Source organism: Dermacentor andersoni, chromosome 3 (genome assembly GCF_023375885.2).
Source record: "Dermacentor andersoni chromosome 3, qqDerAnde1_hic_scaffold, whole genome shotgun sequence".
Lineage (NCBI taxonomy): Eukaryota > Metazoa > Arthropoda > Arachnida > Ixodida > Ixodidae > Dermacentor > Dermacentor andersoni.
This window is the reverse complement of record NC_092816.1, coordinates 218,586,830-218,612,966: the sequence shown is the minus strand read 5'-3', so window position 1 is coordinate 218,612,966 and position 26,137 is coordinate 218,586,830. Positions and strand designations below refer to the sequence as shown.

Sequence of the window (26,137 nt, the reverse complement as noted above, 5' to 3'; positions counted from 1 at the left end):
GAAAAATCCTCGCCAGACTTGAGTGGTACTTCGAACACTATGAAGTTTACTCAGACGCCGTGACTGGCGTTCGATGTCACCAATGCTCTGTTGACAACGTCATCGATTTGGTTACGTGCGTCCAGCATCAAAAGGCGCGTAAGCGATTATCTGTCGCCATATTCCTCGGCATCAAAGGAGCATATGACAATGTTCTTCATGAGGCTATATTAGAGGCTCTAGAGTTGTTGGCCTCGGCAGTCGACTGTATCGTTGGGCACTCAATTATTTAGATATTCGGTCTCTATTGGTGAATACCGAAGGCGGCCCAACTTCCCAACACTATACACACCATGGAATACCGCAGGGTGTTGTGTTGAGCCCAACGCTTTTCAACCTTGTGCTCAATGACATGACAGATTGCTTACCAAATACGGTGAAGTTGCCAATCTATGCCGATGACATCTGCGTCTGGGCATCTGGTGCGGCACGTCCACAAGAGCATGCAAGGCTGCCAAAATTTGCAACATTGATAACGACGCACCTTAGGGAGCAAGGCATCAGGACTTCTCCAGAAAAATGTGCATTAGTGGCGTTTAGCCGGAAGGCCAATGACTTCGTACACCATATACATCGATGGGCAAAATATCCATTCTGCAAGAAGGCGCAGGTTTTCAGGGATAATTATCGACCATGACCCCTGTTGGAGTCACCATGTGGCCTAACAAAGAAGCGACTGACAGCCATTTTTCATCTTTTCAAGTTTCTTGGAGGAAAACCCTGGAGTACTTCAGTACACTTGATGATGCAACTGTATCGAACGCTGTTTCTCGGGTATCTGTGGTACAACTTGGCAGTGCTCACTAATACCTGCAGAAATAACATGCGTATTCTCAAGAGTGCTCAGGCCCAGGTGCTTTGGGTTCACCTAGGGCTGCCACGATGTACACCAAGATCAAAAACCATTGCGATTGCACATGATTACCCAGCCGAGATTCACATTGTTTGGAAGTGCTGCACGTCACAGCACACGTCAAGCACCTTGCTCGCGCCACTTTCCACTATCTAGTTTCGCTGCCAGAAGACCGACCACACCGCCTTTTCGTCGGACGATACTGCGTTATCAAGTACACTTGCCATCAAATTACGCAGCTTCAGTGAGAGCTTTTCATCTCCCTTGGAGCTTGGCTCAGCCAGAAATTCGATTGACAGTATCAGCAATTCGAACGGAGGCACAACTCTCATCATCAGCTCTCAAGCAACATTCGCTGCTCTTCCTAGACGAACAATACAACGATCATACCTATCTATACATTGATGGGTCCACCACCGCGGACGGTTCTACAAGCTCAGCGATTTTTCCTGCGAAAGTCACGGCCTTGAAGCTCAAGACAACATCAACAGACGCGGAGCTTCCTGCTCTTTGTAGCGCACTTGGCATAAATCAAGAGAAACCAACTAAAAAACTGGAGCATTTTCAGTGACTCCAAGGTAGCTCTAAATTGCATGCTTTTCGCCTCAGGCTGTGGACCCTACGAACAAGTAGTGCTATAAAATATTTCACATGTGAAAAAGAGGTTGACTGCAATAGTCCATATATTCAAATTTGTAACCGGAATATTTGGGGCGCATTTGTGCAATCGATGCTGGTCCACGCATTATTTTTGGGCTTCCCAAGATACAGCCTGCCCTTGCTGGGAAGCATCAGTAAAACATCTTCGAACACTCATGAGAATAAAAGCCCCAGTTCTACGGACGTTCCTCGGCCTCCCTGAGTGTGCATTCACAGCAGCCACAATCGCCCATAGCGTGTGACCCCCCTATAACAACATGCATTACAGTCGACGCTATAAGAGTGCACATTCGACATGGGGCAAGGGCACCATTTCACCATCTTGCTTGCCTGCCAACAACTAGGCCGCATACGAGTTTCAGCCGTCTCGTGACTACTCAAGAAGAAGGCAAAAGTGCCGTCAACAGCATTGAATCAAGCAGCATTACTGCTATTACATGAGGTCAATAGCCACCACTTATATGTTTACACCAATGGGTCGGTCATGCACACCAGTTCAGCAGCTGCAGTATTTGTCCCAGTAAAATATACAGTGACAAAGTTCAGAACATAGCACTTGACATCAATGACGGCTTTGGAACTTGCAGCTCTGCACGTAGCAATTCAATTGATCCGTGAGGAAATGCCCCAGAAATGGTCTATCTTCTGTGATTCTAAGGCCCGCCTCCAGAGTTTGCTCTCTGCATTACGCCGCCGACCCCCCGAGCGACTTGTCACCAACACACGGAAAATTTACCATCGGACAGTTGAGACAGGACATGAGATCGTATTTCAATGGTAGTCAAGTCACTGTGGCATCCTTGGAAACCAGAAAGCAGACACAGCCGCTCTATCTTCACATAACAGCGCCGATTACGTTGCTATCCTGCTGTCAAGAACAGCCGCAGCGGGAAAGCTCCGTGCGCTTGCTCGCGAGCTTACCTTGGCAGAGTGGAATTCGGCAGACTTTAAAAACCAGCGCCTTTGTTCCCTGGATCTCGGATCCGAAGCTCCACGTTCCACATGGCTTACCACGACGGTAGATAACTCTCATCTGTGGCCTATGGCTTGGAGTATCTTTTATCAATGCCTACTTATACCTCCTCGGAATGGCCACAAGCCCAGATTGTGGTTTGCAGGTCAAAATATACGATAGCGCACCTTCTGTGTGATCGTCGTCGTTTCAGTGCAAAAAGACAAGTCCTAAGCACCATGCTCGACAAGATTGACAACCGTCCGCTTACAGAAGGAAGAATTCTTGGACCCTGGTTCCAGATGACGTCGGCACTAACTGCTTTAAATGCGCTAGTGTGCTTTTTAAAGAAAACAGGACTCATTGAAAAACTATAGAATGTGCCAGCCAATGCTTTCCTGTGCTTTTATCGTCTCTTGTTTTCTTATCTGTTCTGCCTCTTACCCCATTCCTGTGTGGAGAGAAGCCAACCGAACACTTAATCTGGTTAGCCTCTCTACCTGTCACTTCTTGCTTTCCTCCCTTCCTTCCTAGTGCTAGGAATCCGAGGGCTTCTTCATCCGAGAGCCTCGCGAAGCAAACACACGACGTGAAATTTCAGTGGCTCCCTAGCCACTGTGGCAGAATGGGCAATGAACATGCCGATGAAGCTGTTCGATCTGCTCATGAAGGCGGCGAGCAGGAATCAATACCGCTGTCAAGAACAGATACAGCAGCGAAACTTCGAATGATTGCACATGATGCCTTACAATCGTTCTGGAATACACGTAGTTCCGAGAACACACGTCTAAAACTACTGGACCCCTGTCTGCAACTTCATCATCCACCTGGGTTATCCCTACCCGAGACAATGGTACCTTGCCGATTGTGGCTTGGCTTCGCATTTACGGAGCCGCTTACCTTCGGCATCGGATGGGAGGATATTGTAGCGTCTGACCACTTCGTCGACGAGGAAACTATCGAACACGTTCATTGTCATCGTTGTCCCCGATACAACGCACTGAAGCAGTCACTCGCGACCGCGCTGGCGCGTCTTGACGACCGGCCGCTTTCAGAGCAGACAGTTCTGGATCACCAACCAAATACAGTCACACCACAGCGAAGTGAAGGCGGTCTTCACTTATTTACGCTTGAGAGGCCTGTTGGAGATACTGTAATTCTCATGGACGTTACCCGCCGTGGTTCCTCAGTGGCTATGGTGTTAGGCTGCTGAGCACAAGGTCGCTGGATCGAATCCCGGCCATGGCGGCCGCCTTTCGATGGGGGCGAAATGCGAAAACACCCGTGCACTTTGTTTTAGGTGCACGTTAAAGAACCCCAGGTGGTCCAAATTTCCGGAGTCCTCCACTACGGCGTGCCTCATAATCAAAAAGGGGTTTTGGCACGTAAAACCCCATAATTTAATTTTTTTTCATGGACGTTCACGACGTTCCCTAACTTTTATTTCGTTTCCTTGCCTTTATCTCTGCTGTTCTTTGCGTCTTTCACTTTCAATCAAAAGAGAAAAAAAAATTTCTTACTCTAACCATGCACCTGCGCGCCAGCGACATTTGGTTTCTTGTTTAACTTTACAAGTACAAAGCACGTACATATCATGCGCTTTTCGAGCAGACAAATGTGATCTTGTTCGGCCGATGCAAAGCAGCTGTTCAGTACGCTACACTGAAATTGTTTCCTACAGATGGAGTCGTACTGCCTAATTTCATATTGTGAATGACTAACAGTGGACGAGCAAGACGTTTTCTATCAACCAAATAGCTATGCTACAAATAAGGTGTAAACAAACTCGAAGTGAATTTGTCGCAACGCAAACCGCTGGCTAAATCTTCTTTTCGTGATTTGTACTTTCTTTGTAATGTGATCAGCGTTCGTTCATATATCGCAGGAATAGATGAGTTCGAACAAGAGAAAATGAAACACTTCTAGCACTGGCTGTTTGATACAGAGTTTTCTCATTTAAAAGAGGGAACTCTGGTGTTTTGATTGTTCAGCCACCATGGGAATGATAGGTACAACATGGATTTGTCTCGTCTTCGTACTTGGAGCTTCAGACGTTCTTGTGGCTTCGTTTGGAATGGCTGATAACGCCGAGCGCAATGCCTACCGTATCGAGGAGACTAAGAACATCTACTGCGCTCCTGTCCATCTCTTGAAAATGAGACATGGCCTCTGCACAGCTCCAAATTGGTTATATAGAAAACCGTTCACCTTGAACAAGATCTTGGGACCATGGCCTCGCATATCGCAGCTGCAAAAAGCCACAAGAGCGCTGCTGAGATTTTTGAAAGCTATGAGATAGAGCGACTGTTGTTATTCGGACTGAGTGACCTCAATGATACAAAGCAGAAAAGTGTTACCACGTCGGCGATATTCGCAGTGGACTTTGTCTTCTTTTAATATTTCCCTCCTTTGTTCCACTCCCTCACCGTACGGTAACCAACCGGGCTCAGTCCTGGTTAACCTACCCGCCTTTCATTTGTAATTTTTTTCTCTCTTTCTATCTCTCTCTCTCTCTCTCTCTCTCTCTTGTGACTTCGTTTATTACGCTTTATCTGGCTCTACATTTGGCTGAATTTCATAGGCAGTTATACATTTTTCAATGCAGAAGGTGACAAGACTGCAAACACGCATAATCGCTGGTAATTGCAGTTTTTCCGTTTGTCCAAACCATGCGCAATGGTTTGCACATCGGGCTTCTGTACTGGAGATCACGCGTTTGAATGCTGTCGTCAGAAATTTTGAATGATGTGTATTTAATTATTTATAACGCAGTACTTTTCTAATAAAGATCACATTGCGAAGTAACGGACCCGTTTAAAGTCAGAAGGAGGACGTTTAGGCAAGTCTATGTATTATCTATCATGGCCATGCTGGCTTAACTGCCCTGCCTTGTAACTCCTGTAGACACTACTGCAGCAGTTCCATCTTGTAATTTTATGAAACTCTATGGTTTGACAGAAGCCTAAGCTAATAGAATGCCACACTTTAACAACCAATGAAAATTTCGGTGCGTTAAGTACCTAGCAACACGCCCATTCGGGTAGATGCTTACGACGCGCATTATTTCTTACTTTGCTTCAACTCCAGTGCTCTGGTTTTGTTCTTTTCGACAGTAAGCGCGGAAATGTCACTGCCGGTATTAGGTGCTCTGAATTGCTACAGTACAGGCCCACGCAGTCGCCTCCTTGTATATCGTGACACGTGTAGCTGTTTATCTTTATCGGGTGACCACGTTTCACCGCCTAACAAATGTCATCGCACAGTGCAGGACACAGCTGCATGTATCGGAAGTTACTCGAAAGTTATCGGTGGTTCTATCCACTGTCTGTTGGCACCGAATCTTACGTAATCTGATTTCATCGCGTGACGCGAATGGTGTTGAACTTTGTGGAAGACACGTGAGTCACAGCGATTACTCTGGAACATTCGATGACTCATGTTTAAAACCGACGCATTTGACCGCTGATCAGATTTTTGACGATCGCTGACTGTGTTCGCCGCTGTCGCCGTTCTTTGAGTGTAGCCTGTCTTTGAGGGCACAAGTTTGCCGAATAAAAAGCTAGTTTCCTCATCCCAGTTGTGGCTGCTTTCTTCACCGTCACTCCTACGTGACATCTCGTAGAGGTGCTAGTGCGTCCAAGTACCGAACGCCCCCTCAAAGCCGCGATCGAAGCCCGAGGAGACCACCAGCGTCGCCCCGGACCATTGAGCAAGGCGCATATTATAGGACGTGGCTCCGGAGCGTGGTGTTCGACCAGAGCCGACCAGAAAGAACATGCCCAAGTCAACAACAATGGCAGTTTCAGCATCCCCCATCGTGCATCAGCAACGCAGGGAGGTACCTACCTTCCGTGGAGCTTTGGCGGACGATCCAGAAACCTGGCTCGAGACTTTTGAAAGGCTTTCAGCCTTCAACAACTGGACCTCTGAGGATAAACTGCGCCATGTAAACTTCTCCTTGGAAAATGCCGCGAGGACATGCTGCGATAATCGGGAGTCCACCCTTACAACATGGGACTTGTTCCGCAGTAAGTTCCTGAGCACCTTCGCAAGCGTTGTCCGGAAAGAAAGGGCCGAAGTTCTGTTGCAAGCCCGAGTGAAGCAACCAAACGAGAATTTTGCCACCATTACAGAAGAAATGAGCCGCCTAGTCCGCCATGCCGACCCGGAAATGTCCGGGGAGAAGAAAGACCGCGTACGCATGCGCGATGTGAAGGAGGAACTTTTCGCCGGAATGGTACGAAGCCCACCGAAGACCATCGACGAGTTTCTTCGCTAGGCCACCGGCATCGAGAAGACACTGGAAATGCGGAACCGGCAATTCAACCGCCGCACGAACTCAAGAAAATACGCCGGAGTTTAGTCACTGGCCACCGACGACCTGCGCGAGACTATCAGAGAGGTCGTGCGGAAGGAGCAACAGAGGCTGTTCCCTTCATCACAGCCTCAAGTGGCTTCGGTTGTCGACATCGTGCGAGAGGAGCTCCAACAATCATTCGGAGTACCTCAATCGCCGCAGCCTTAGTCGGAAGCGATGACGTACTCCGCCGTGGCCCCCCGTCACGTCCCCTCTCCGCGCCTGCGCCAGGGCGCTGTAACGACGCAGTCCCGCCATGCGCCGCCGCCGCCAGCTCGCCCACCCGTCGACCAGCACAGCCAGCTTAGGAAAACGGACATTTGGCGCGGTCTTGAGCACCTCCCACTCTGCTACCACTGCGGAGAAGCGGATCACGTCTAGCGACGATGTCCGTACCGGGAGATGGGACTTGGAGGCTCCGCTGTCACAGCTCCGCGCCCACAGCAAAGTGAACGCCCTCACGATATCGCTGACTACATCGTCGCTACTCAGTGGAGCCCTAGACGACCTTCCCGTTCGCCATCACTAGGCCACTACCTGTCACCGCAGTGCCGTCCATACACTAGCCCAGCCCGGGGCCGCTCGGCGAGCCCATATCAGGAAAACTGAAAGCATCAACCGATTGAGCTGCGCTTGCTGTTCATTGAACTGACGAAAATCCTCCGCCACCGATGAAGACGCCGAAAATTCTGTCTAAACGATATACTAACGAGACGCCGCCAATTCTAGAAGCAAAGAACACGACGACAAAAGACGACGTGACGACGCCACGTACCAGCCACAGGTCAACGCGACACAGTCGTGATCCGACGCCAAGACCTAATTGTAACTCAAGACAAAGAACCACCTGAACTCGACGAGCTTCTCGACGGCCACGCAGTCGCCACCTTAATGTTCTAGAACTGGTACAGCGCAACTTACAAAGGAAGAAACAAGCCAAGCCGGCCAGATAAAGGAACAGAGCGCTGACTTCCAACTGGTTGACTAGCGAGTTGCACGAAATATATATCTACAAGAAAGCATCAGGACAAGTTATCGCAACACTTCACAAAACGTAACACCGATAGAACGCTACACCATCATGGGTCACAGAACGCGCAATTTCGTCATGCAACGTTACATTGATCAATAAATCTTGCTTCCTGTGGAGACAGGCACGAAGAAGGCGCGCTAACGTACGTGCTGCCAGCCCTAGATATGAAATCAGCTTCAATGATCTCCCGCGTAAGTTGTGATCGGTACTTTTTTAGCACTTCACACCGATAAAAACTCGATTTGCATACACAGTCGCGACTGTGAATTCCTAAGTGTCCCTGTATAGCCCGGTGCACATTGTAATCATGTTCTTTTAGCCTTTCATTAAGGCAGCGACCAGTTTGAACTATATATCTCTTCCCGCATGATAGTGGAATCGAATACACAACTCCAACAACGCATGACTGAAAACGCTTCTTGTCCACAGTCGAACAGAGAGTAGTGCTCGGATGGAACGCATTTACGACAGTACAGAGCCTGCGTAGCGTAACCGGCGCAGAAAACACTACTTCCACGTTACCCTTGCGGCCAATATTTTTTAATCTGTGAGAGACGCTATGCAAATATGGTATGACTATCGGCTTCTTGTGGTCAGTGGCCTCTAGAGCCTTGGGCCCAAGTTTGGCACAGAACCTGCCGATTCGGCGCACGAGCTGATCACCTACGCCAGGCAAGTAGCCCGAGAGGCTCCCGAGGTCGAAGTCAGTGGCGTAGCCAGAAATTTCGTTCGGGGGGGGCTCGAGTTGTAGCTCGGCCTCCTCCGTATAAAAGGAAAATTCGTTTTTCTCGGCAACCACTGCACCAAATTTGACGAGGTTTGTCGCATTTAAAAGAAAAACTCAACATCTAGTGATTGTTCGTTTGTAATTTTTGAATTAGGTTGTTAATCTTTTATTAAAAATTGGCAAAATTGAAAATTTTCAAAAAACGAAACTATCAAGTTTACAACTCTCTAACTCAACAACGAAAAGGGGTAATATAATTCTGTAAATTTCATCTAATAGTACATCTAAAGCGGGCAAAATTGATATGTTACACATGAATGTAAAAGAACTTAATAATATGGCAATGCAGCTTTTGCAGAACCCTTGTACCCAACGTAACAAATTTACGTAAGATGCAAAAAGACAAAGCGAATTTGTCCGTATGAATGATCTCATGGATGCCGTTTACAGAACCGCGATATCGGTTCTTGATGCAGAGCTATGAATTTGTAAACTTATTGCTTCTATTTTTTTCAAACGGTCGTATATGTGAAAATCTTTTCACAAAATTCAGGCCCTAACTCGAAATTCCGCTTCCAACAGTCGCTAGAAATTAACTTTCTCTCTCAAATGCAACAAATTTGATTAAAATCTGTCCAGGGGTTATCTCAGAAAAATGTTTTTGCGTTTTTCATGTATTTGAATAGGCCGCGTCGGAGTTGGGTTCGAGCTAAAGCTTCCTCTTAAGAGGAACAGCTCGGGTGCTCATATCTAAATACATTTAAAAGGGGAATTCCTTTTTCGCGGCAACCACTGCACCAAATTGGACGAGGTTTGTTGCATTTAAAACAAAAACTAAAATTCTAGATACGGCTGGTTTCGAGTCTTTCATTTAGGTTGTCAATTCTTTATTGAAAATTGGCCAAAATCGCACATTTTTCGCAAACGAAACTATCAAGTTTAAAACTCTAACTCAACAATGAAAAATGATATCACAATTCTGTGAATAGCACCTAATAGTACATCTACAGCAGACAAAATTGATTTGTTACACTTGAATGTCAAAAAAGATAAGTAATATGGAAATGCGGCTTTTGCAGAACACTTGTACACCACTTAACCAATTCATCTAACATACAAATTGACATACCAAATTTGTCCGCTTTGACTGTTATAATATATGCCGTTTACAGAGCCGCGATATCTGTTCTTGATGCAGAGCTATTAGTTTGTAAACGTCGTGCTGCTATTTTTTTTTCGAACTTTTGATTTTTTCAACCTATTTTAAACAAGATTCAGGCCCTAAATCGAAATTCCGCTTCCAAGAGACACTAGTGTTTAACTTTCTCAAATGCAACAAATTTAATTAAAAGCGATCCAGGTCTCAGAAAAGTGTTTCTGCTTTTTTCGTTTATTTGAATAGGCCGCGTCGGAGTTGGGCCCGAGCTAAAGCTTCCTCTTAAACAATTTGTCAAGGGATCAAATACCTGAATAACTGTACTGCCACTGCAAAGATGCTGCAAACGAATTCTTAAACGCTACGCAATGTCAAAAAAAGTAAAATATGTATTTTTTCATAAAAGAATATACTCGTATGTGCCATGTGCCAAAAATTAAGCCCGAAATAATTGATATCAATGCTTCCATGTTTTTTGTCTATTTATTAAGTAAAGGAAATATCACACGAACTTTAGAACTAGATCAGTTCGAAACCAGCAAGGCAGTGCATGTAGCTGATATGAAAAAAGTAAAGGCCATGAAATGAACAAGTTGAGGACAAATATGTTAATGAAACTGTCGTTCTAGAACCACGTGTTTACATTCTTGTACATATGCAACGACCAGTGAAAAATCTCAATGACGTTGTCATTTTTCCAGTCTATTACGCAGAAGTAGCTGTCACCGGTCGAGTATCGTGAGTAATTGCACCGAAATTATAGTCGCAACAGAGAGCATGTATAAAAAGCAGGACTTCTGCAAAATATACGATGGCGAGCCAAATGAAAGTGAGCCAATGCGAATATACGACAAGCGTGGTACTTCATTTAAAAGTAGTCTCCATGAGCATTAGGCAATTGTCCCATTGACTAACGAGTCTCGTGATTCCCGTCTCACAAAACGTGTTGGGTTGCTGCTTCAAAAAGTCTGCAACCGACTCTTTCACGTCATCGTCCGACACGAATCTGGTTCCCTTTAGCTGTTTTTTCGGTTGGGCCATAATGTGGAAGTCGCAAGGCGACAGGTCTGAGCTGTATGGCGCATGCTGCAGCGTTTCCCACTTGAACTTTGCCAGTTTTGTATTAACCATATCAGCGACGTGGGGACGGCCATTGTCGAGGAGCAAGATGACCCCCTTCGTCAATTTTCCACGTTGTTTGTTCTTGATTGCGACACGCAGCCATCCCTGCGTTTCACAATGTCGGAAACAATTGACAGCCTCTCAAGATTTAGCAAATTCTATCAGTAATGGTCCCTGACGATCGAAAAAAAAAAAGTCAACAACACCTTCCCGGCGGAAATGACGGCCTTTGCTCTCTTTGGGCGTGGTGAATTCGAATGTTTCCACTGCAAGTTTTGCCGTCGTGTTTCAGGCTCGTAGTAGTGGCACCGTGATTCGTCCCCAATCACAATTTCAGACAAGAAGTCGTCACCGTCATTGTGTTGCGGGATCAGATGAGTCTAGGCAGCGCCGAACTGCTCCACCTTCTGGTGGTGGTTCAAAATCTTGGGCATCCATTGCGCACACAAGAGCCGATAATCGCGACGCTCATTAATCACGTGACTCCCAGTACATGGGCCTTGGCGCGAAATCCAGCCTGAGTTCGCAATCTTCGCTGTGAAATGTCTTTTAGAGCGTGAAAAAGACATTCTAGACAAAATCCAGAATGATTTTCGGCGCCGGGGGTTGCTTTGGTTGGCGGTGCATAGACAGCACGAAAAAATTTCGGGGGGGGCTGAAGCCCCATAAGCCCCCCCCCTGGCTACGCCCCTGGTCGAAGTGGAGAGGTGTGTTGCTGAGGGTGTAGATGTGATTGCACGCTTCCAGCCGCCAAGGAAGAAGCTTCCAATCAGGAACGTTGTGAGTTACATTAAAGAGCACTCACTTGCTTTTTTTGCTTTCAGACAAAGAAGGTGGATTTGCGGTTTTGCCTAATTCTTTGTTCCTCACGAAAGGTACCATTGCCGTTGATTCTGTCTTTCAACCCGTGGTTGACATTTCGTTGCCCAAAGTTAAATCCGAAGCAAAAAAGCGGTGCGATGCGTTGGGTTTCGAAAAACTGTCCAAAGCAGTCGATAAGTGCAACAAATTGAGCCTTGACATGTTGATCACGACCAAAACACAAAATGACTGCCACTTGCGGGTTCGTAACAGAAAGAGGGACGTAGCAGAAATCTGTGGCACTCTTTTTACAAGAGAAACTGAACTTGCTTAGTATGGACGACCCCATTTTAATAAGAAACTCGGACGCTTTGACAAACTTCCTCCAAGAGAATAACAAGGGCTTACAAGCTTTTTCAGTAGACATAAAAGATTCACATTATTCTTTACCGCACGACAAGCTGTTGCAGTGTGTTGAGGACGCCATTGATTCCTTTGGTGCAATAGCTCTCCAGAATCGCACCGGTGTTCATAACAGCAGCCTCACTGAACTTTTATCGTTTTACCTAAAATCCACTTTTGTATCTTTTAATGACCGGATATACATTCAAAACAGTGGTATGTGCATTGGCTCATGCGTGGCCCCTGTCTTGAGTGACACCTACCTTGCTCATCATGAGCGGCTGCTATTGAGCATGCTAGATAAACAAAGTGTCGTCAAAGTATGCCGTTTTGTAGATTATTTTTTGGTCTTTATAGATTGCGAAAACTCTGCTTTCCAGCCCACATGAGACGAAATTGTGAAAAACTTTAACAGCTGCTTTCATCCGCTTGTGTTCACCCATGAGATGCCCACTGACAACAGCTTATGATTTTTAGACCTCAATTTACTTCTTTCACGTGGCCATGGATGCTGTACGTATGAACCAAGAAACGGGAAACCTCTTTTCTCATTTAACTCAGCCCATTCTAAGCTGGTTAAGCTAAGCATAACCAATCTTTGTCTAACAAATGCTCTCAGGAAATCCTGTCATCATACCATGCAGCGCAGCTTTGCAGGTCAAGTTGATCGACTATTGTGCGCCGGGTACCCGGCCCCACTAGTGTCGGCCATAGCTGAAAAGCTATTAAAGCAGCTAAAGAAGGATAGTGACACGGAAGCTCAACAAAAAACAGGGACCACAGGAGGCCGGTAGTTATATCATACGGGAGCACGGCACTCTTTTCGGCACGAACTCACGCTTCTTCATGTACCAGGTGCTGCTCGGATTCTTCACTGTCGTGGCGAACGTCGACTTCACGGTGGAACATGGCTTCACCAAACCTTGGCCAGGTGCTGCTACAACTGATCTGCAATCATCTGCTCGTGTCTTACGCGGTCCGCAAGATTATTTGCTGGAAATCGTGTACAAGCCTCCAGGTTTCTTACGAAAACGGTTCTACTTCAATTCAGGATGACGCAACGAGCTATGGCAAGAAGAATGATGGGTGTAACTTTAAGGGATAAGAAAAGAGCAGATTGGGTGAGGGAACAAACGCGAGTTAATGACATCTTAGTTGAAATCAAGAAAATGAAATGGTCATTAAGGGTTACGGACTGGATTCCAAGGGAAGGGAAGCGTAGCAGGGGGCGGCAGAAAGTTAGGTGGGCGGATGAGATTAAGAAGTTTGCAGGGACGATATGGCCACAATTAGTACATGACTGGGGTTGTTGGAGAAGTATGGGAGAGGCCTTTGCCCTGCAGTGGGCGTAACCAGGCTGATGATGATGATGATGATGATGATGATGATGTGTACAATCTCCGATGCACCGAAATAGAATCTGCGCATCGGGGAACCTTTCCGGTTCCGCTGCGCGCTGGCCATATAAAGGACCAGCCAAGCCTAGAGCGACTGGGGCACGACGCTCGTTTCGGCACAAACTCACGCTTCTTCATTTACCAGGTCAGTTACCTAAATGGAACTAAGTGTTATCGCTCTAACAACGTTATGCTTTTAAGAGTGTCGTGCCCCATTAGCAAGCGACAAATGATTGAATGTCTTGAACATGCCAGCCTGTGCTTGATGCTATACTATTCTCTCTCTACGACGGCTGTCTGACGCTTTCCCAAATCTTACTGCTCCTATCGGGGGATGTAGAACTAAATCCAGGGGCCATGAATGCAGTTGAACGTGACCAAATGACAAACATTGAAAGGATTCTCTTAGAAATGAAAACAGGCCAGGAAACTGTGCTTGCGAAGGTAACGGAAATTACAAGACAATGTGAATTAGAATCCAAAATTACGGGCTTATTAGAGAAGACAAACAATGTGGAAAGTCATATTGCTCGGGTGGAAAAAATGGTCGATAAGTTTATGGCTAAACTAGACGACTTGGAGAATAGAAGCCGTAGACAGAATCTGGTCTTTTTCGGTTTGCCTGACAGGGAGCATAACGAGACGCGGAAGGCGTCTGAAAAACTAATTGGTGGAATATGCAAAGATGTGATGAAACTTGATATTTCGGTTGAAGGGGCTCATCGCGTAGGCGTTTTCAGAGAATGCAAACACCTGCCCATAGTAGCATGCTTTTCAAGGTGGAAGGCTAGAGAAAATGTCTTTAAAAACGCTTATAGACTAAAAGGCACTTCGTGCAGCATCTCTGAAGATTTCAGCCAAGCCATACAAGAAAAAATACGTCAGCTTTGGAATTATGCGAAAGAAAAAAGAGAACACAAAGAAAATTGTGTTCGCTTGAGTTATGATAAATTGATCATCAATGGGCAAACGTTTGTCTGGGATAGCGATATGCGGATGCCAGTTCCACTTCAGGCGCATGCGCAACTCGACAGAGGCAAATGACGCATTCTGAATTCCGTTCCTCTGAAAGATAACTCAGCATGTTGCTCGTAGCCTGAACGGCTCTCTATCCTGCTTGTAAATTGTCGCAGTATAAAGAACAAAGTCGATAACTTCATGTCTTTAGTAGCCAACGTTAAACCTGAGATTGTTAAGGGCACTGAATCGTGGTTAGACAAGACTATACCTAATGTAGAAATCTTTCCGCCTGGTTTTACTGTCTATCGGAAAGATAGGTATGGACATGGCGGGGGAGTATTCACTTTGATATCAAATACATTGTCATGCACACAAATTTCATTTGAAGACAATTCTGAGTCTGTCTGGGGCCTTGTGAAGTTACCCAACGGAAACAATGTAGTGTACGGGACATACTGCCACCCACGCAGCAGCAGCGCCTCATACGGATTGCTGTCTGAGATGCTATCTCTTCTGCCTAATAGCGTATTTCTAGGGGGGGGGGATTTCAATTTGCCAGACTTCAACTGGAATGCCGGATGTGTGGCTGATAATAGCTCCAGTATTTACACAGAGTTCGAAGAACTGCTCGGATTAAATGGATTGCAGCAGTACGTACCGGAACCTACGCCACAAAATGCAATTTTAGACTTAGTACTTTGCAATGAGCCGAACATAATATGAAAAGTTACTCTTTGTCCAGGTATTAGTGACCACAGGGCAGTTGTCATAGAGCTTATCATACAGCGAGTACGGATGGCACAAATTCCGCAAGGAAAAGTGTACAGCTACGACAGAGGAGACTATGCTGCTATCAGGACCGAACTTGAAAATTTCTTTCCTACTTTCCAATCTATGTCAAACGCACGCTGTCCGTTAAGATTGTGGTCAGCATTTCGGGACAAAATACTTAAACTAATCGAAATTCATGTTCCATGCAGGTACCTGCGGCAAAGAGAAATAAACCTTGGTTTAAAGTAGAAATACGTAAAGGTACAAGGAAAGCAAGACTAACGTAAAAAACGTTTTCTGCCGACACCAGTCTGACAAATCAGAAGCGCTTGCAAGAGATAAATAAGCTATTGAAAGCAACAATTAAATCTGCCAAAGATACCTTCTTTGTTAAATTAAACAAGTACTTGAGAGAAAACCCAAAATGTTTTTGGAAATATGTAAAACAAAATCGAAAAGAAGACATATCAATACCATCTTTAACTATTGACGGCGAAACCGTGACGTCAGACTATCAGAGGGCGGCATGCTTCAACCAGTACTTCCAATCTGTGTTTTCGCTAGTATCTGCTGGGGAGACTTCGCTTTTGAACAACGCCAATCAAGGCGATATGATGCCAGACATTGAATTTGATGCTAGTGGCGTCGATTCTTTATTACGGCATTTAGATGACACAAAAGCAATTGGACCTGATGGAATATCTTCAGTGGTCCTTAAAGAGTGTCATAGCATCATTTCTCCGTATTTAACGATCATTTATAAGCTTTCCCGGCCTCATTCCTCAAGATTGGAAAATGGCAAGCGTGACACCCGTTTTTAAATCGGGCGATAGAAAACTCAGAGAAAACTATAGGCCAATTTCACTAACGTCAATATGTTGCAAGATATTCGAACATATTTTATATAGTAACATATCTGCATTCCTTGACTCAAACGCTTTCTTTACACCTTCCCAGCATGGATTCCGAAAAGGTTATTCCTGCAGCACACAACTAATAGAATTCCGGCACTTCTTATCTAAAACCATTGATAACAATAGTCAGGTAGACGCGGTTTTTATTGATGTTCAAGAAGCTTTCGATATTGTGTCCCATAAGCTCCTAGATGTAAAGCATGCTGCATTAAATATAAACGAAAACGTTCAAAGTTGGATACGAAACTACCTAAACGGAAGAACCCACTCTGTCGTCCTAAACAACACTGCATCTTCCCCAATAACTGTTTCTTCGGGCGTTCCTCAGGGAACCCTACTGGGCCCCTTGTTATTATTAATCTACATAAATGACATTGTCGAACTAATTACATCACCCATAAAACTATTTGCTGATGACTGTGTGATTTACGGGGAAATTACTATTGAAGATGACATAGATACGTCGCAAACAGATTTAGATAAGGTAGCGATCTGGTGTAAAAAATGGAACATGAATTTAAATATAAAAAAGCGCAGTATCGTAAGTTTTTCCAGAAAATTATCCAAATTGCAGCACCGATATAACATCAATGGCAAGCTTACCGAATTAGAGTCGGAATATAAGTATTTAGGAGTTTATTTTACCGAATCACTCATTTGACATAAACAGATTGACACTGTCATAGCAAAAGCTAGTACGATGTTGCATTTTATTCGCAGAAATTTTAAACAGACAACACGCGAAGTTAAAGAAACTTTATACTTCTTACATGTTAGAACAATATTTGATTATGCTTGTGTAATATGGGATCCTTATCAAGATTACCTCATTATTAGACTGGAAAAACTATAGAACGAAGCATTAAGGTTTGTTTCCAATAATTACAGCCCGTACTCTAGCGTTTCCGAAATGAAGGCCATTTTAAGGATGGGATCTACTACATATATGTAGGCAGAAGTTAAGGCTTAAACTGTTGCACCGAATATATAATAATCAGACAGGCATTAGTTGCAATAACTATCTCCTGGAACCAGATTACATGTTGACTCGCTGTGATAACAAAAAAAATCTCAGCCTATAACTGCAGAACAAACACTTTTTACTACCCTTTTTTCCCCAAGTCAATTAGACAATGGAACAGTTTATCAAATGAAATAGTAAATGTGTCAAATAACGAACTATTCTATTCTATGCTGTGACGGCGCTCTTGTAAAACAAATGTATGTGTTATATATCTTGAAACTTGTGTGTTTCACATTACTTGTATGCCGTCCTCTAACAGCTCTTGTAGTGCTTCTGTTTGTGAGTATATCTATCCAAAAGCTCTTCTGTATTACTGGTTATCTTTTGCTCACCCCTACGTAATGCTTTTATGGCGATGTAGGTACTCTGTAAATAAATAAAAGATATTTGCATAATGTCTCTCACAGATTAAAAAAGATTGGCCGCAAGGGTAACGTGGAAGTAGTGTTTTCTGCGCCGGTTACGCTACGCAGGCTCTGTACTGTCGTAAATGCGTTCCATCCGCGCACTACTGTCTGTTCGACTGTGCACAAGAAGCGTTTTCAGTCATGCGTTGTTGGAGTTGTTTATTTAATTCCACTATCATGCGGGAACAGATATATAGGTAAAACTGGTCGCTGCCTTAATGAAAGGCTAAAAGAACATGATTGAAGAACATTGAACATGAACATTCTTGTAGGTATATATTTCGTGCAACTCGCTAATCAACCCGTTGGAAGTCAGCGCTCCGTTCCTTTATCTAGCCGGCTCGGCTTGTTTCTTCCTTTGTATATTGGGCTGTACCAGTTCTAGAATGCAATACCAACTCGCCCAATCCTCAACCCTAGTGAACCACCTTAGTGGACACAGGAGCCGGTTTCTCCGTCATAAGTGGACCCGTCGCCGCCCAGTTGAAGAAAGTTAAGACTGCATGGGAAGGCCCTCAAATTCGGACCGCTGGAGGACACCTCATAACGCCGACTGGAATGTGCACGACAAGAATTACCATTCACGACCGGACTTACCCTGCCACCTCCGTTATCCTCCAACAGTGTTCACGAGACGTCATTCTTGGCATGGACTTCCTGAACCAACACGGCGCAATCATCGACCTGAAGTCGAAGTCAATAACCCTGTCGGAAGATCATGCGATACCGCCGGAGAGCCTTCCTAGTCACCGCGCCTTGAGTGTGCTCGAAGATCAAGTGAGCATCCCGCCTCGCTCGAGCATTGTTATTTCGGTCGGCACCGAAACACCCGCTGACGTAGAAGGCGTCATCGTGGGCGACCAATTTCTACTGCTCGACCGTGAAATTTACCTCGCAAGAGGTTTCGCTCGACTCCACGGAGGGAAAGCGGAAGTGATGCAAAACAACTTCAGCCGGGAGCTCAAGCGTATTAACAAGGGCACGACAATCGCCTACATCGAGTAAATCGTGGTAACCAGCAATGCGTTTGTCCTCTCGTATTCTGTAGCATCTTCCTCGGCGACCATAGTTCCCGAACCAGACATCGACATAGATCCAAGTCTCCCCGTGATTAAGCAGCAATTACTCAGATCTCTTCTCCGAAGATACAAAGACTGCTTTTCAACGTCATCGAGGGTTCGACAAACACCACTCGCAAAGCACCGCATGATAACCGAAGAGTGTGCTCTACCACTCCGCCAGAGCTATTACCGAGTTTCAACGCGAGAACATTAAGCTATTAGGCAACAATTCGACGAAATGCTACGCAACGACATCATTCAGCCGTCCAAAAGCCCGTGGGCATCTCCTCTAGTCTTGGTGAAGGAAAGGACGGAACCCTACGTTTCTGCATCGACTATCGTCGACTGGACAAGATCGCGAACAAGGATGTGTACCCCCTCCCACGGATAGACGACGCATTGGATCGATTCTGCAACGCTAAATACTTCTTGTCAATGGACCTCAAGTCTGGCTTCTAGCAAATAGGGGTCGACGTAAGAGATCGCGGTAAGACCGCCTTCATCACCCCAGATGGCCTCTACGAGTTCAAGGTCATGCCATTCGGAGTTCGCTCGGCGCCTGCGACGTTCCAGCGCGTCATGGACACGGTTTTAGCAGGACTGAAGTGGCAGACCTGTCTTGTTTACTTGGATGACGTCGTCGTCGTTGCTGGAGATTACGATGACCACCTTAGGCGGCTTGCGACAGTACTAGAGGCCATCCAGTCAGCAGGGCTCACTCGCCAGCCGGAAAAGTGCCGCATCGCCTACGAGGAGCTTCTGTTCCTAGGCGACATCATCAGGAAACCAGGAGCCCGTCCTGACCCGCTGAAGACAGCTGAAGTCGCAAAGTTCCCACAGCGCATCGACAACAAGGCAGTGCGTAGAATCCTTGGCATCTGTGCCTACTACAGGCGCTTTGTCAAGGACAGTTCACACATCGCTGAGCCGCTGACACATCTAACCAAATGTGAAGTCAGGTTCAAGTGGGAAACGCCGCAGGCCAACGCATTTCAAAAACTCAAAAGACTCATGCAGTCGCCGCTGGTACTTGCGCACTTCGACGAGGACGCCGATATCGAAATCAACGCTGCCGCCTGTAGCCTAGGCCTCTGCGCTGTCCTAGTGCAGAGGAAAGACGGACTTGAACGGGTGATACCTTACGCTAGCCGGTCACTATCAAAAGCAAAAGGCAATTATTCTACGACTGCAAAGGGATGCCTCGCCATAATTTCGGCTACAGCAAAATTCCACCCATCCTCTATGGCAGGCTGTTCACAGTCGTCAGCGACCGTCATGCGTTGTTTGGGCTAGCTAACGTAAATTGGACCCATCAGGACGGCTAGCACTTTGGAGCCTCACACAGCAAGAATATGACATCACTGTCGTCTACAAGTCGTGACCAAAGCACTCTGATGCCGATTGCCAATCACGTGGCCCCATTGACCCGCCGCCGCAAGACGACGAGGAAGACGACGCTTTCGTTGGGATAATAAGCGCGGAAGACTTCGTTGAACAGCAACGAGCAAATCCGGAGCTTAAAGGCCTCGTCGAGTTTTTAATAGGTGATACCGACGTTGTCCCTAGGTCATTTAGGCGCGGATTGTGTTCGTTCATGCTTCGAAACAACGTACTCGTGAAGAAGAACTTCTCACCAGCCCACGCCAACTACCTTATTGTTCCGTCAGAGCTGCGTCCAGAAGTACTGCCCGCCCTACATGACGATCCGACCGCGAGGCACCTCGGGTTCTCCCAGATGCTATCGTGGATACAGGAAAGGTATTACTGGCCGCGCCTGACCGCCCACGTCGCCTGTTACGTGAAGACATGCCGAGACTGTCAGCTACGCTAGACGCCAGCAGGATTACTACAGCCGATCGAGCCTCCTTGCGGACCATTTCAGCCGATCGGAATGGATTTGTGGGGACCATTTCCGACGTCCACATCCGGTAATAAGTGGATCGTCGTGGCGACGGACTACCTCACCCGCTTCGCTGAAACGAAAGCTCTGCCCGCAGGTAATGCAGCCGAAGTGGCGAAGTTCTTCGTCGAGAACGTCCTCCCGCGACATGGCGTCCCAGAAGTCCGCATCACCGACAGAGGAACGGCCTTTACAGCCGGACTCGCCCAATCCATTCTGCAATACAGCCAGACAAGCCAACACAGGACGACAACTGCCTACCACCCGCAGAAGAATGGTCTTACGGAGCACCTGAATAAGGCCCTCGCCAACATGTTAGCAATGCACGTCGACGTCGAACACAAGATCTGGGATGCCGTCCTGCCGCACCTAACCTGCGCTTACGACACGGCGGTGCAAGAAACACCGCAGATCACGCCGTTCAAGTTGGTTTATGGCTGGAACCCCACGACGGCTCTCGACGCCGTGCTGCCGCACGTCACCGACGAAGAGAAGCTTCACGTCGCTAGCTATCTCCAGCGAAGAAGCCCGACAGCTCGCGCGCCTGCGGATCAAGGATCAGCAGAGGACCGAAATACGACACTACATCCTTCAACGACGCTGCGTCGTGTGCCAGCCCGGCGACCGTGTTTAGGTTTGGACACCAGTACGCCAACAAGGACTTAGCGATATTTACGCCGCTATTTCGTACCCTACAAGATCATCGGACGCATTGGAGCACTGGACTATAAGGTCATGTCAGACGGCATTTTGCATTCACAGCGGCGCCGCGCACGATCTGAAGTAGTTCACGTGGTGCGTCTTAAGCCCTTTTACGCACGCTAACTTCCTTATTTTGTCGTTACTTTGCTACGGGTGTTTTTGTTTATAACTTTCGTTTGTTTGCAGCATCCGGTCGATACTATTTAGGATGGGGGTATTGACATGTTTATCTTTATCGGGTGACCAAGTTTCACCGCCTAACAATTATGGCACAGCGCAGGACGCACCTGCATGCATCGGAAGCTTCTCGAAAGTTATCGATGGTTCTATCCGCTGCCTGTTGTCACCGTATCTTGTGTCATTTGATTGCATCACGTGACGCGAATGGTGTAGAACTTTGTGGAACACACGGCGGTCCCAGCGATTACTCTGGAACATTCGACGACTGATGTATAAAAGTCGACGCGTTTTACCCGCTGATAAGGTTTTCGACGATCACCGACTGTGTTCGCCGCTGTTGCCCTTCTTTGAGTGTAGCCTATTTTTGAGGGCACAGTTGGCCCAATAAAACACTAGTTTCCTCGTTCCCAGTTTTGGCTGCTTTATTCACCGTCACTACTACGTGACAGTAGTATATCTGTATGACCATTATGGGCTCTAGTAGGCTTGGATAGTCAAGTTTCGGTGGCACAGTGTTAGCAGTTACATATAGACCATATGAGTCCAATCACTTAGGTGTAAAAACGTCTAAGTTCAGTGACGATGATATTTAAAAGCCAGAAACGTTCATTTTCTGTATTGTGTAAAAGCTTTTGCAAGCTTCCAACCTTCAACTAAGAAATAAACTCAGAGTCCCCTATTTGATTGTGTTAATAAAGAAAGCTGTCCCAACATGGTAATCAGCCTAGGCGTAATCTCTGTAAATAAGTTTTAACATGCTTTTGCTAAATATGACGGTGAAGCATGGGCAACTTCCCTACACCAAAAAGATGCGAGGGGCACCTGCTAAGGGTAGTATTTTAGGTACGCGTGCAAGTTCATTTTGCCCGCTTACTGGAGTAAACAGTCCTCCCGTTCAACTGGTGGAGTTGCCGAAGTCCTGCGTTTTCTGCAAAGGCATGCACATTAACTGTTTTCTACGCCTTGAATGCTCGCGCGATGCATTCATCAGTTCTGAAAATGAGTCGTCTGCATGTTGCCTGATCAGACCCAAATACACAACGCATGGCAGCGACATAGTTCCGACAACGAAATGGCCGGCAGCCTGTTCTAGCCCTTACTTCCCGCACTCCGACCAACGATGACGCAGGCTGCAATGTCCCCATCTGACCCGTTAGGTGGCCACTCAGTCTTCACCGAACATCCCTCTTCAATCGAGCAGTCAGCAGCACTTTTTTGTGGTAGCTCTTGTACATTCATATACTTTCAACGTACGTTTAGATGCCGTTGGTGAGGTAGTGTATGGTTCTGTCTTCAAAATCATTTTGCCTTCATGCGCTAAGTCTTTTCGAACTGATGATCCAGTGTCCTCCACCTCCTGCAGCCTGCGTCATTTTCATAGGGACTGTACGAAACCTAAGCCCAATGTTTGCACTGTGGCCTTAACTTGCGGTGCAAGTAACCTAACTATTAAATTCTACAAAGGGTTTCAAGAGGCAGTAAAAGCTGCCAGCGAACGGAGTACGATATAAGCCAGCGCTCTGGAGCAGTCACAGCTATTGCTCGTGCGAAGCCTTCCGATCTGATAGCTGGTAACTGGCATTCTGCCATTCATCTCTGTGTACCTTCACTAATCCTATCACCAGGAATCCACTGAACAGTACGACGAGCAGGTTGTCTGGCAGAAGGAGCTTGAGAGATGTCATATTGTCTGCAAAAATAAAAAGAGCCACGTAGGGTTCATATTGCAAATATCATATTTGATCTTACTTTGAACTTAAATAAGCATTTTGTATAATTTTAAATACTTTTTAGCAGGTAAAGAGGGTATAGCGTTCATCTCTAGCATATGTCGTGACTTTCAAAGGGGATCATTGAGAGCCTTATCGTGAAATCTTGCCCTTGGACCTGCTCTGCTTCGTTCTTCCACAATATATATACAAGCTCAACCGCGATCAGCTCAGTCCCGAACAGTGGCTCGGCGAGCAGTGAGTCAGTGAGTACGAATTTTTAGTTCACTGTGGAAAGAAACTTAGCTTTAGTCACTAGTAAAACGTCAAATATGATCACAAATTGCCTCACAGGCGCCGCGTACATTGAAACCTGATGGAAATCGTATGGCAGGAATGCAGTTTTTGTGGCAAAGAAGCAATTGCTTATTATAGCACCATGTTGGAGCGGTTTATATCAGTTTTCAGTCATTGCTTAAGAGTTACAGTTGTCTTACCAGATGTATTAACCCTCGAGCATCGAATAAATTGTCAGATTAAAGACTCACGTTACTTAAGTGGTTCATCATTCGAAGGTAGAAAATCTTTCTCACTTATATTGCACGGTACAAACAAGCGCATAGCTTTCACAACATTATTAGTCTTTTTTTTTTTCACAAATGCAACAATTAGGTAGGTATTGAGACCTGAAACACGTAAACCGGAAATAGACAAGCTGCTACGAAAACATCAAGGTGGCGTCGCCATTCGTCTTCCGTATTGGGGTGAATATTTTGGCATTGCAGAAAGGTAATTTAATAATAGAGCTCAGTTTAGTTTTCTCTTTAGTTTCCTTCTGACTAGAAATTTTTGTTACAATTAAGCAGATTAGATAAGAAGGGTGCCCATTGTTAGTCCATATGCCTAGAAAAAAGTTCGCTGAAAGCATCCGCAGTGTTCCAAAATGGCAAAATTTCTCATTATTAGTTTTTGAACAACTTAAAGCGAAGCTTTCTTTTACTAGCTCCTCTACCCCTTCGAATCTTGACACTTTCCAAAGTGTCGAATTATTTTGATTTATATAATTTTTTTTGAATTACCTAATTTCGATTCTTATTTTATTTTTATTACGTAGTCTGTTTGAGAACAGCCTTAGTCAAGCGAGTCTCTCGTGTCGAAATGAGCCCAGCTCCAAACGAAAAGTCATAGTTAACTCTCTGCTTCAGTATCAACATCCCGTATTCAAAGAGTAATGTTTATATTGACGGTATTTTGAACTGCTTTTCACCAAAAAAAAAAAAAAAAACAGGAAACGCTGCTCGCAGAGGGTCCTCCCGCACTCACATCTGAGCGTGCCTCCTGGCTCTGCCCCGTGCTCGTGCGTGTACGACGCCAGAAGCACCACACAGGCGACAGAGGCCAAAACTCGACAGACCTGTGAACAGGAAAGGAAACACGGCCCGTGAGAGTGTGCCCACGTGTGCAATATTGTCAACGTTTCTACGCTAAATTAGGTAAGAGCACGTGCGCAAAACCGAACTTGTTCTAAACCAAGTGACTACGGCTACCAGTTTCATTGCAGCAAATATTTTGTGTAAAGGCATTATGCGGCTGGCTTCAGGTAGCCGCCACTGAAAATTTGCGTTCTTTTTTAATGCATACGAATAGTTCGGCACTCAAGTGGCTTCGCGGTTTCAACGCGAAGATTTTTGCCCAGACCTACGTAGGGTTAAATTGCAATCGTAAACACGACAAAGGCTACACATTATCCATATCGCAAAATACCCTGGGGCCGCTTAATCCGTTCATCTGCACCTTAAAACCCATAAAAAGGTAAAAAGTGTTCCAATAAAAGCAGTACTTAATGCTGACATTCATTGCCAGCAACGCTATCAGTGAGAACTATCTGGGGAATGGAAGTACCTTTAGGACGATATTAGTGATTTTACGTCCACCAAGTAATCCTCCATTTCTAAATAAGAGTAAAGGTGCCGATTATGGTAGTGACAGCGTTTTGTAAGACTACTTCTGCGACACATGTGACGTCATCGTAGCTTGCTGCTGAAGTGTTCTTATAACAGCTGTCACTATATATTCCGTGCGTATACTATTACGCTAACCTTGGCTCATACAAGAAGTGGACTTGCTCGGCAAGGTGCGCTGCAGTGACCTTGGACAGTAAGGTCTCGAATTAGCCTAGACTAGAGGGGGGAACGGGAGAAACTGGTACATAAGAAGCCGATCAATGTGTTAGCGGGAAGAGGGAAAATAGACGAATTCCGGATCAAGCTACAGAACAGGTATTTGGCTTTAACTCAGGAAGAGTACATTAGTGTTGAAGCAATGAACGACAATTTTATGGGCATCGTTAAGGATTGTGCAATAGAAGTGGGTGGTAACTTCGTTAGACAGGATACCGGTAAGCTGTCGCAGGAGACGAAAGCTCTGAATAAGAAATGCCAATGTATGAAAGCCTCTAACCGTACAGCTAGAATAGAACTGGCAGAACTTTCCAAGTTAATCAGCAAGCGTAAGATAAAGCTGACATAAAGAAGTATAATATGAATAGAATTGAGCATCCTCTCAGGAAGTCTAGAAGCAGTGACGAAGAAACTAGGAGCAGTCAAGAATCAGATGTATGCGTTAAAAGACAAAGCCGGAAATATCATTACTATTATGGATAAGATAGTTCAAGTCGCAGAGGAGCTCTTCTTTACGAGTAGTTTGTTTTAAGCGAGAACTAGGACAATACTCGCTTAAATGCCCTAGGGAAAACATCTGTGCTCCCTTCCAAATACTTGACGAGGCTAATTAGCTCTGCGTCTGCTCGTTGCTTTTCAGCGAGGTCTTCCGCGCCTATTATTCCAGGGAAGGCGTCGTCGTCCTCGTCATCTTGTGGCGGCGGGTCAATGGGGACGCGTGATAGGCAATCGGCATCGGAATGTTTTCGACCAGACTTGTAGATTACAGTGATGTTGGATTCTCGCAGCCTGGGGCTCCACCATGCTAGCCATCCTGATGGATCTTTTCA

At 45.8% G+C, this 26,137-nt stretch overlaps 1 protein-coding gene across 2 annotated transcripts in view; it reads right to left on the bottom strand.

Annotated features, from left to right (window-relative positions):
- Positions 1-26,137, bottom strand: part of LOC126524302 (uncharacterized) — a 95,083-nt gene that overhangs the window by 14,648 nt on the left and 54,298 nt on the right. For both annotated transcript variants that reach the window (XM_050172642.3, XM_072287027.1), the window contains exons 2-3: positions 24,451-24,541; positions 23,023-23,108 (exon numbers count right to left, since the gene is read on the bottom strand). In XM_050172642.3, coding sequence (XP_050028599.2) covers positions 23,023-23,108; positions 24,451-24,541 — 177 coding nt within the window. The remainder of the gene's footprint in view (positions 1-23,022; positions 23,109-24,450; positions 24,542-26,137) is intronic.